The sequence below is a fragment of the Benincasa hispida genome, chromosome 1 (genome assembly GCF_009727055.1).
Source record: "Benincasa hispida cultivar B227 chromosome 1, ASM972705v1, whole genome shotgun sequence".
Taxonomy (NCBI): Eukaryota; Viridiplantae; Streptophyta; class Magnoliopsida; order Cucurbitales; family Cucurbitaceae; genus Benincasa; species Benincasa hispida.
In genome coordinates, this window is record NC_052349.1 from 39,580,160 (window position 1) to 39,592,867 (window position 12,708).

Genomic DNA, 12,708 nt, shown 5'->3' on the forward strand with positions numbered 1-12,708 from the left:
CCTAAACCTATCCTGAGTGCCCATGACACCGTTCTACCCACTAAACAAGTCCCTTGGATAACCTACTATAGAAAGAATTTCAAAAAGGAAATGGTTTCCCCTACTACTCCACCAGCTCCGGTTCATGAATCTAAACCAAGAGGGTTGCAAGTAGTGATGAGTAGTGATGAGACTTATATGTTAGTTCCAGAGAATAAACAGGGTTGCAAGTAGTGATGAGACTTCGACAGAAACACAAGAGGGTTGCAAGTAGTGATGAAACTTCGACAGAAATACAAGAGAGTGAGATTTTTCATCAGGCTAGAAAATGTAATCAAAATTCCATTACAGATGAGGAATCAAACAAACTAGAGGATTATGATATCTCTCTTGACATGCGTATTGCATTGAGAAAGGGCACCAAATCCTGCACCAAGTACCCCATATATAGTTGTATGTCTTACAGTAATCTGTCTTCTGGGTTCAGCGCATTCACTGCCACCCTTTATACAGTAACAATATTGAAAAACATACATATGGCTATGGAAATTTTTGAGTGGAAGACTACCGTCATGGAAGAAATGAGAGCTCTTGAAAAGAATAATACGTGGGACCTTGTTGCTCTTCTTAAACGGCATAAAACAGTTGGGTGCAAGTGGGTGTTCACTCTGAAGTATAAATCAGGTGGAACTCTAGACAGGTACAATGTCAGACTTGTAGCAAAAGGGTTTACTCAAACTTATGGGATAGATTATTCTAAGACTTTCTCCCTAGTAGAGAAGTTAAATACGGTTTGGCTCTTTCTTTCTGTTGCAATTAATAAAGATTGGCCTCTCCATCAACTTGATGTGAAAATGCATATCTGAATGGTGAATTAGAAGAAGAGGTGAGGTGTATATGAGCCCCCCTCCAGTTTTGAAGCTTAGTTTAATCATCAGGTTTGTAAACTTAGGAAGTCTTTGTATGGTTTGAAACAATCCCCGAGAGGGTGGTTCGACAGGTTTACTACCTTTGTTAAGTTCCAAGGATTCACTCAGGGACACTCTGATCACAAGTTTACAAAAAGGTCAGTATCTGGGAAAATTGTTGTTCTAATTGTGTATGTGGATGATATTGTCCTGTCAGGAGATGCTGCTGCTGAGATCACCAGGTTGAAAAAGAACATGGCTAATATTTGAGATCAAAGCTCTAAGGAATCTAAAGTATTTCCTTGGAATGGAGGTGGCAAGATCAAGGGAAGGGATCTTTGTCTCACAACAGAAATACACTCTTGACTTGTTAAAAGAAACAAGTATGACTGGATGTAGACCTGCTGACACTCCTATTGAATTCAATGCGAAACGAGGAGATTCTGTTGACAAAGTTCCTGTTGATAAAGAGAGGTATTAGCATCCAGTGGGAAAATTGATTTACTAATCTCACACTAGACTAGATTTTCCTATGTTGTCTGTGTTATTCAGTTTATGCAGACACCCTTCGAAGAACATATGGAAGCTGTGAATTGGATTCTGAAATATTTGAAAAGCTCACTAGGTAAAGGTTTGATGTTCAAAAAAACTGGCAGGAAATGCATTGAGGCTTATACCGACTCTGATTGGACAGGATCAATTATTGACAGAAAGTCTACCTCTGGATATTGTACTCTTGTGTGGGGTAATCTAGTTACTTGGAGAAGTAAGAAGAAAAGTATGGTTGGAAGTAGTGCTAAAGCTGAATATAGAACTATGAGTTTTGGAATCTGTGAAGAAATCTGGTTGAAGAAAGTTATGTCTGATCTACTCCAAGACAGTGTTCTACCTATATAAGCATAGCCAATAATCCTGTACAACATGATATAACGAAACATGTGGAGATTGACAGATACTTTATAAAAGAGAAACTGGACAATGACAGTATCTGTATTCCCTATATTCCATCTAGTCAACAAGTTGATGTTCTCACCGAAGGGTTACTCAGGCAAAATTTTGACCCATGTGTTTGCAAGTTGGGTCTGATTGACATCTATGCCCCAACTTGAGGGGAAGTGTTGAAAATAAGGGCTTTGTTGATAGTTTATAGCCCCAAGGGTATTTTAGTATTTTACTTGACCCTATGTTTATTTCCTTTATTTTAGGGCTTGCTAGAGCCTATATATGACTTCTATTGTAACTTTCATTGTGTATTAAAAATAATAAAAGAGACTCTCTATCGTGGTTTTTTCTTCGTGTTCTAGGGTTTTCCACGTAAACTTAGTGTTCTCTATTTTCTATCTTTTAACAAATTTAATTGGGAGTTTGGAAATTGAAGTCTGCTTCCCCTTCAACCAAGGAAAATAAAGACGGACCATTCCTCTTCCATCCTCAAGAAACACCCGACTTTTCCACTTCCTCCCTGTTTAGAGAGCAACTTCCATAATTATTTGCTAAGGAGAAAAAAAGATCTATACTGCCGAAAGGTCTTTCCAGGTGTTATAATTCTATAGTTAGGGTTTTCCATTCTTGTAAATATTTTGTGATATTTTCCTTTTCTATGCTTTGTACTCTTGTATATATTCATATCTTTGGTGAATGAATAAGGTATTTTGATTCTTTCTCAAACCTAAGAGTTTTACACCAGGCAACCCCCTTTTCTTTTCATATTGAGTCCCCTGATTTTCCAATGATCTTCATACTCGAAGCACCTCTTATGGAGATGCAATTTCTAACACCTCTCTTTTATTTTTTTTAGTTTTTTTTACTAAGGCTACTTTTGCACACTTATCTACATACATAGTTTAGTGAATGGAATAGATTATCATTATTCTCTCATACCTTTAGTTTTGACAAGATGCAACTTGTAGCAACCCAAATTTAAAGACCAAAAAGCAGATTTTCTTTTAATTTACCATATTTAGAATTTCCACGAAGATCAACCAAGATACAATATTCACCTTTCTTGGCCTCTATGATTTCCTCAGTTCTGACACAAAGGATTTAGGAAGAGAACATGGTTCTACTAACGTCAGTGATTTAGTAAGGAAAAAAAAGGTTATAGCATTATCCAATTTCTCCCTCCTAAATTATCACTGACACGCCAATAATAAACATTTCCATGTATTTCATCCATTTACTTGTTGAGTCTTATCAAGTCCATGGGTATTGTATTAGCATGGTCACACACCAGCCATTATCTATTTTTCCCTTATAGACTTGGTTTTATTTTGTATAAACTGCTCAATCTGTTATGGTTTTCCTGTATGACACAATGTTTTCTGCACAAATCCTTATGTCTGGTTGTTTGTTTTCAGGATGGGTACTGTATTTAGCCATCTAGCCACGTCTTTGTCAACTGAGCCTACTCTGGATGATCCTATGTTTTCTTTGTTGATAGTTTTCTGGCCAATGCTAGAGAAACTTCTAAGGTGTGAACATATGGAGAATGGTAATCTCTCTGCGGCAGCTTGTCGTGCTCTATCTCTAGCCATCCAGTCTTCAGGTTTGCTGTTTATCTTTTGATTATTTCGTTTTTTGTCTTCTACTAGACCCATCCATTTAATGTTTAATATGCAGGTCAACACTTTGTTGCATTGCTGCCGAAAGTCTTAGATTGCTTATCGACAAATTTTGTTTTGTTCCATGGTCATGAATGTTACATCAAAACAGGTAATATTATTTACTCTTTGTTGCAGTTATTATCTTCATTCGATGATGTGGAAAAGTGTGATGTAGCATGATTGGCAGTGGTTTTAGAAACTTTAGTTGAGTTGTTAGTTGTTCCAGTTTGTAGTAAGTTAGTTATATATCTTTTATTTTTATTTTTATTTTAACTAGAAACATCTGCTCATTGATATTATGAAAAGGAATAAGTGTTTGAAGGATACAAAGTCCCAATGGGAGTGAAAAAGAAAAAAAAAATCAAATAGCAAATATAACCAAGTAGATTAGCCATGAAGAGATTTTTGGTTAAACAGAAAATACAACGAAATATTTATGTGGTTAGAAGTTTTTTGGTTAATCCATTAAACCTCCAAAAATAGAGGTTTTGGTTGTAAATAAGATAATTAGCTGTAAAATCTTCAATGATTTTATTTTACTCTCATCATAATTCTTTCCTTTTATGTATTCAGTCTTTCTTCTATATAAAAAGGCTATATTTCTTTTTTTTGAAAAGGAAACGATTCATTATATTAATAAATAAAGATGAGCGAAAGCTCTAAGTACAAGAGAGTTATACAAAGAGCAAAGCGAGAATACAAGTGCTTGTGAAAGGATCAGGAGATGCACTCCGAACGTCTCAACTAGGTTGACACTCCCTTAGCATCCTCATCATATCCAATTCTATTCCATGACTGAGAGATAAGAGAACAAGATTACAAAAAGTGGACAAAGCCTAAAGAGACAACAAAAGTGAAAAAACCAAGGATGAAGCCAAAACAAGTGGCCTGAAAATAATAAAAATATAAAAAGTTCAATATGCGTTGCTGGAATCTAGAAATCTGGAGGATTTTAGTGCTGTCCGTTGGGAGGGGTTGAGATAAAGGTCTCCCAATTGAGGTTGAAGTCTGAAAGGCTGTAGGCATGGAAAAGGTCGGAGAGGAGGCACCAGGAGGAGGCTTGAAGACGGGCGGCTTCAAAGCGATCTTGGCAACTAGTGGCTTTGTTATGGAAAATTCTTTGGTTCCTTTCAAACCAAAGGTCTACCAATAAAGCTTTTACAGCAGTGCACCATAACAAACGGATAGATTTGTGGGAGGTGGGCCGGCAAGGAGCTGAAACACATTACTTTTGAAATCATTGCACAAGGTCCATGGAAGATTGAAAAAAACACAGCAGCTTATTCCAGCACCAACTTGAGTAGGGGCATTAAAAGAAAGGTGAAGCGAGTCCTCGCTGTGATGTAGGCAGAGTGGGCATACTGTGGGGGAAAGGGAGGATGCTGGTTGCTTCTTTTGGAGGACTTTCAAGCGTACATTCAGCTGACCAAAAAGCATAATCCAAATGAGGATGTTGACTCTTCTTGGGCTTTTTGTTTTCCAAATAGCCGAGAAGATGGGCTTTTCCAAAGGGGAGAATGGTGTGAGGTGGCTTTTGAGGGATTTAACATTGTAATGGACATTGTTTGAGATGGACCACACTCTTTTATCAAAAGAGAGAGAAGGGCTTCTACTTACAATTTTCCTCAACAAGTCTTGGAAGGCTGACACTTCTTCATCTTTAAGCGATCTTCGAAAAGTAATGGACCACGAAGCTATGTTATTGTCCCAATGATCGGCAACTGAGCCATTGGGTAGCGTGGTGATTCTGAATAAGCTAGGAAAAAGGATGCTGAATGGAGAATGTCCTTCCCAAGTGTCTAACCAGAAAGCAATACGACTGCCATTACCAAGTTTGAAAGTGGCCAAGGATTCTACCTTCAGCCATGTTTTTGAGATGCTGACCCATGGACTTTTCAGGCTTCTAACTCCTTTCTCTGTCGTATGCCAATCAAAAGCATCCGTACCATGGATACTTCTGACCACTTTACCCCAAAGAGAGTTTTGCTCATTGAAAAATCTCCATCCCCATTTAGCAAGTAGTGTAATGTTCATAGCTCTGAGCCCTCCGAGACCTAGACCACCATCTGCTATAGGTTTTTGAACCAATTCCCATTTGACCAAGTGATTTTGCTTGCTGCCCTTATTACCTTCCCAAAAGAAACTTCGTATAAACCTTTCCATTTTAGTTGCTACCCCTTCGGGCATAAGAAAGATTGCCAAATAATAGGTTGGGAGGTTTGAAAGGACTGAGGTACAAAGGGTGGCTCTTCCACCCCTTGATAGATTGAATCTTCTCCATTTGTCGAGTTTGCCTTGTACTTTATCTAGGACCGGCTGCCAAAAGGAGGCTCTTTTTGGATAACACCCCAGAGGCAACCCTAGATAAAGGAAGGGGAGGTGGTCAGCCAACACATTTAAGAGGCTGCTGCATTATAGACCTCACTATCATCCACATTAATGCCGTAGAGTGCTGATTTATCCCAATTTACCTTCTGCCCTGAACACCATTCAAATAGCTCTACTGTATGCTTAAGTTTTGACAGCATAGTGCTGTCATGTTTGCAAAACAATAAGGTATCATCCGCAAATTGAAGTATGGAGACTTAGACTTGCTCTTTGCCAACTAAAAACCCTTTAATGATGCTAGAATGATTGAGTTTGGAGATTAATGCATTCAACACTTCGCTGACTAGAAGATAAAGAAAAGGGGAGAGAGGATCACCTTGTCTAAGCCCTCTTGAAGCAGCCACTCTTCCCCTATTGAATTATTGGGATACAAAATATTCTATTTATAAGATTGACTTCTCCCCAAAAAATGTTTAGGAACATGATGGACAAACATGAGAACGTGCTACCCTGAAAGAGATGTATTTTTCCAATCCCATTTTGTTAAGGGGTGTCCACACATGAACTATTGTGAACTGTCGAAAAAGGGTTGGTTTGCCCTAGGGGCTTATTTGTAATTCTCTTATGGGCCTAGGGCTTCCTGTCTGTCTATTTGTTTGAGCAGTTTTTCTGTATTTCTGTATTACTTGAATAATAAAAAACTAGTCTAGATCGTGATTTTTTCTCCCTGGTCTAGGGTTTTCCACGTAAATTATTTGTGTGTTTCTTTTCTCTTTCCTCTTTTATTTTCATCATGGTATTAGAGTCTGGCGACGAAACTCTAGCCACCATTGATGAGTCTCCTTTGACGACCAATTTTGAGATAACTGCCTTACCTCGCCTTCTTCAACAAATGAGTGTTGCCAGACAGACAGCCCAATCCATCGACGGACAGATCGGGTCACGCCCAGTCAAGGAGAATCGCGGACAGACTGAGTCGCGGCCGGCCGTGGAGGAACACAGAAACCCTATCGGAGTCTTCAACGTATTGGGTGCAGAAGGATTTCGGCGTCCAGATCTGAACAACGCCCAGCCACACTTCACCCGCAGATCAGTCGATCTGTCGGGTGCAAACGACGTTCGGCGAGTAGATCCGATCGCAACCCAACCTTCCGTGCACACCAGATCGGTCGATGGCGTCCAAACTCGACGAGCCTTCACCACGAATCCAGCAGCCTTCACGGCGTCCAAACTCGACAACCCTAGGGTTCAGACTGGAAGCCGCAACGACTTATTTGGCACGGCTAGTCGGTGGTGTCTCTGACCAGCAACCTCCGATCAGCCTGTCCACTCTGACTGCAGTGACGTTGGTCTTGTCATGTTTCCGGCGAACTCTCCGACAGGTGTGATTGGGGTGTGTTCTGATGAGATTAAAAGTAGATTTCTTTTCCTTCAGCAACAACTCGCGGATTTTGGGTCAGTTCTTGGTACAAACTCGCAAAGTGCTCAACCAGAGTCGTCCAATGTACAGCTATGCTCCGAGAACCCAGTAAACTCTTTCCATTCTTTACCTGCTGCAAATTTGTTATCTGGATCAATAGGACACTCTGTAGGAATTATTATTGGAGAAAAGTTGAATGGCCAAAATTATTTCTCCTGGTTGCAATCCATCAGAATGGCGAGAAGGAAGACAAAAATTTGGCTATCTAACTGGGGAGATACCCAAACCTGAACCCGATAGCCCCCACGAATGTATCTGAAGAGCAGAAGATTCATTGCTACGATCAGTTCTGGTGAGTAGCATGGAACCTCAAATTGGCAGACAGTTACTTTATATGGCAACTGCCAAAGACATTTGGGATGCAGTACAGCAGTTGTATTCGAAGAAGCAGAATGCATCCCGCCTTTATACCTTACGCAAGCAAGTCCATGAATGGAAAGCAGAAGATTCATTGCTACGGTCAGTTCTGGTGAGTAGCATGGAACCTCAAATTGGCAGACAGTTACTTTATATGGCAACTGCCAAAGACATTTGGGATGCAGTATAGCAGTTGTATTCGAAGAAGCAGAATGCATCCCGCCTTTATACCTTACGCAAGCAAGTCCATGAATGTAAGCAAGGGACTATGGACGTAACATCATACTTCAACAAATTATCCTTGTTATGGCAAGAAATGAACTTATGCCGTGAGATTATCTGGAAATGTACACATGGTGGGATGCAGTATTCTAAAATTGAGGAAGTTGATTGAGTGTATGATTTTCTGGCTTGGCTAAATCCGAAGTTTGATGGTGTTCGCAGCAGGATCTTGGGCCAACGTCCTACATCGTCACTGATGGAGGTGTGCTCTGAAATACGCCTCGAAGAAGAAAAGTATAGTGCCATGAATATTTCAGTAGTTACATCTACTGAGGCTGCTGCTTTTGCCACCAAATCCTCCGGATCTGATAGTGACAAGAAACCTCCACCTGTTTGTGAGCATTGCAAAAAACCATGGCACACGAAAGACCAGTGCTGGAAGCTACATGGAAAACCTCCAAATGACAAGACCTCGACTTTGCTTCAAACTGACGGTCAGAGTAACTTAAGTGCTGTTGGGGTTAGTGCAATTGCACACTCGGGTACGACTCAATCCTTTAGTTTTATTAACATTAATGGAAAATGGCCTTGGATTGTGGATTCTGGAGCAACAGATCACCTGACTGGGTCTTCTGATCATTTTGTATCATATCACCTGAGCGCAGGAAATGAAAAGATTAGAATCGCAGATGGGTCCTTTGCCCCTGTCGTAGGGAAAGGACATCTTTCTCCGTTTGAGGGTCCAATATTGCGTGATGTGTTGCATGTTCCTAAAATTTCGTACAACTTACTATCTGTCAGTAAAATTACAAGGGACCTAAACTGTCAGACTGTTTCTCACCCGACATTGTTTTGTTTCAGGATCTAAGCTCGGGGATGACGATTGGCACTGCTCGGCACGATAGGGGACTCTATTTCCTGACTGATGAAACTTCCTTTAAGGATGGTTATAGGACTAGTTTTATTTTTTTGAATTTCTCTACTGTTGAAACCGATTTTATGTTATGGCATTTCCATCTGGGACATCCCAATTTTAATATATGAAGTATCTTTTTCCGCATTTATTTCATAATATTAATCTATTATCCTTACAGTGCGATGTGTGTATCCGGGTTAAACAAAGTCGTGTTTCTTTTCATCCTCAGCCTTACAAACCGTCCAAACCTTTCAGTCTTATCCACAGTGATGTTTGGGGATCCTTCACCAACCACCTCTACAGGAAAACGGTGGTTTGTCACCTTTATTGACAATTACACCAGACTGATATGGGTCTTTCTTTTGACCGATAAGTCTGAGGTGTCCTCTGTTTTCCAACAATTCTATGCGACCATAGAAACCCAGTTCAACACAAAAATTGACATTTTACGGAGTGACAACGGGGCGTGAATTCGTTAATAACTCGTTTAGGGACTTCTTGGTCTCTAAAGGAATTATCCATCAAAGCTCGTGTGCCTATACTCCCCGGCAAAACAGAGTAGCCGAGAGGAAAAATAGGCATCTAGTAAATGTCGCTCGTACCCTTATGATATCTACCTCTCTTCCTTCCTATATGTGGGGCGATGCTATCCTCATTGTAGCCCACCTTATCAACCGCATGTCTTCCCGTGTCTTAGCCTTTCATACTCCCCTTGACTGTTTCAAAGAATCGTATCCCAACACCTGGTTAATTCCTGACGTACCTCTACGGGTGTTTGGATGTGTTGTCTTCGTCTATACCCACGGTCCCAATCGTACAAAATTCACTCCTCGTGCCCAGAAATGTGTCTTTGTTGGGTACCCTCTCCATCAACGTGGGTACAAGTGTTATCATCCCTCGTCTCGGAAATACTTTATGTCTATGGATGTCACCTTTCTCGAAGATCAACCTTTCTTTCCCATTAGTCCTCTTCAGGGAGAGAGTCCTAGTGAAGAGGCTAACTGGTCCACGTATTCCATTCTCCTAGAGGTGTCGGCTGAACCTGAACATCCTAGCCTTGTTCTCCCTAGTCCTGTTCTTCTTACTAATCAAGTCCCTTAGTTAACTTACTACAGGAAGAATCTCAGGAAGGAAACAGTGCTGCCTGTCGCTTCTCCGGCTCTAGTTCATGAGTCTGACTCGGTCTCAATCTCAGGTATGAACATCCCTGCTTGTGATACTGATAATTGTGTTGAGACTAATAATTGCAGAGTGGACAGAGATATAGAGATTGGTGAAAATGATGAGAAAATAGAGGGAATTGAGGAGGATGGAGAAACTGATGGAAAAGACAACACTGAGGAAATAACTCCAGCAAACGAGAATAGTGGAAGGGAAAGTGATTGTGTGAGAAGTTCTAAAGAAAGATCCATAGATCAGACGGCTAGCTACAGTAAGAAACTTGGAGAAGAGAAAAACCGTGATGCGTCTCTTGATCTTCCAATTGCATTGAGAAAAGGGACTAGGTCATGTACAAAGTTCCCTATGCATAGTTACATGACATATAGTAATCTATTTCCTGAGTTCAAGGCTCTCACTACCAGTCTAGATACAGTAATGGTTCCAAGTAATATACAAGTTGCATTGGAAACTCCTGAGTGGAAGGCTGCAGTTATGGAAGAAATGAGAGCTCTAGAGAAAAATGAGACATGGAAACAGGTTGCTCTTCCTGAGGGGCACAAGACGGTTGGATGTAGATGGGTTTTTACTGTCAAGTACAAATCCGATGGTTTGATTGACAGATACAAGGTGAGACTGGTAGCCAAAGGCTTTACCCAAACCTTTGGTATTGATTACTCTGAGACATTCTCTCCTGTGGCCAAACTCAATACGATCCGGGTGCTGTTATCTGTTGCTGTTAATAAAGATTGACCTTTGTACCAATTGGATGTGAAGAATGCGTTTCTTAATGGAGAACTCGAAGAAGAAGTCTATATGAGCCCTCCACCCGGCTTCGAAAACCAGTTTAAGCATCGGGTTTGTAGATTGAAGAAGTCACTGCATGGGTTGAAACAGTCTCCAAGAGGTTTGACAGATTCACCACGTTTGTTAAAGCACAGGGGTATGATTAGGGGCACTTAGATAACACATTGTTTACAAAAAGGTCTAGTTCAGGAAAGATCTCAATACTTATTGTGTATGTAGATGACATTGTTCTGACGGTGATGATACTGATGAAATTATGAGACTTAAAACAAAGATGGCTGAAGAATTTGAAATTATAGATCTGGGAAAATTGCGATACTTTCTTGGGATGGAGGTGGCTCGGTCGAAAGAGGGTATCTCTGTCTCACAACAAAAGTATATTCTGGATCTCCTCAAAGAAACAGGAATGACTGGGTGTAAACCTATAGACACCCCTACGAAGTATAATGCCAAACTGAGTAATGTTAACAATGGAGCCCCTGTTAGTAAAGAGAGATATCAGCGGTTAGTCGGGAAGTTGATATATTTATCTCACACGAGACCTGATATATCTTATGCCGCGAGTGGTGTTAGTCAATTCATGCATGCTCCCTATGAGGAACATATGACAGTCGTCGAACGCATTCTACGGTATCTAAAGGGCACTCCTGGTAAAGGTCTTATGTTCAGGAAGTTTAGTAAACGTGGTATAGAAGCATATACTGATTTGGACTGGGCTGGGTCTACTGTTGATAGAAAGTCTATGTTTGGGTATTGTACTTTTGTCTGGAGCAATCTGGTCACTTGGAGAAGTAAAAAACAGGGAGTGGTTGGCAGAAGTAATGCAGAAGCCGAATATAGAGCCATGAGTATGGGATATGTGAAGAAATCTGGTTGAAGAAAGTATTGACAGATCTTCAACAAGACAGTGAGCTTCCAATGAAATTGTTCTGTGACAATAAAGCAGCAATAAGTATTGCCAACAATCCGGTCCAGCACGATAGGACCAAACACATCGAGATTGACAGACATTTCACTAAAGAAAGACTGGACAATGGGAGCATATGTATTCCCTACATCCCTTCTAATCAACAAATTGTAGATGTCCTTACAAAGGGGTTGTTAAGACAGAGTTTTGATTACTGTATCAGCAAGTTGGGTCTAGTTGATATTTACGCCCCAATTGAGGGGGAGTGTCGAAAAAGGGTTGGTTTGCCCTAGGGGCTTATTTGTAATTCTCTTATGGGCCTAAAGCTTCCTGTCTGTCTATTTATTTGAGCAGTCTTTCTGTATTTCTATATTACTTGAATAATAAAAAACTAGTCTAGATCGTGGTTCTTTCTCCCTGGCCTAGGATTTTCCACGTAAATTATTCGTGTGTTTCTTTTCTCCTTCCTCTTTATTTTCATCATGAACAATACCCTGAGATGAAAGAAATGGTTCAAGAATTCAATTGACATAGTTTCGAGCATTGTCGGTTCTAAGGATTTGAATCAAATTTTGAAATTGAGTCGAAATCATAGAATGGATGGATTGGAAGATAGTTGATGTTTCAGCTTTATCCTTTGCGAGATATGTCCATGGTAGCCCTATATGGTATTCAATAAAAATTATGAACTACTGTGCTCCTAATATATTTCTAACTAGCGAAGGCCCCCAAATGCCACTATGGATCAATACAAAAGGGTTGGAAGATTTGTAGGGCACACTTGGATTAATATCTTTGGTATTTCTGGGAGATGACAAATTTCACATTAAAAATGACTCGTTATTTTTATTAATGAAGAAATGAGGAAATAATTTTTCAAGATACAAAATTTGATGACCGAGACAAAAGTGCCATAACATGACTTAGCTTTCACAAGACAAGGATTTAAAACTGGAAGTAGACTTAGGAATAAGACTGACAGAATTGGAAGAAGACTCATAACTGAGGTTGTAAGACAACTTTGAAGGATGATTTTCCTGAAG

At 40.1% G+C, this 12,708-nt stretch overlaps 1 protein-coding gene across 3 annotated transcripts in view; it reads left to right on the forward strand.

Annotated features, from left to right (window-relative positions):
* Window positions 1-12,708, forward strand: part of LOC120080791 (transportin-3) — a 104,984-nt gene that overhangs the window by 72,156 nt on the left and 20,120 nt on the right. For all 3 annotated transcript variants that reach the window (XR_005482648.1, XM_039035423.1, XM_039035431.1), the window contains exons 19-20: window positions 3,245-3,432; window positions 3,507-3,599. Coding sequence is in view for 2 of the 3 variants with exons in the window: in XM_039035423.1 (XP_038891351.1) it covers window positions 3,245-3,432; window positions 3,507-3,599 (281 nt within the window). In the remaining variant the exon portion in view is untranslated. The remainder of the gene's footprint in view (window positions 1-3,244; window positions 3,433-3,506; window positions 3,600-12,708) is intronic.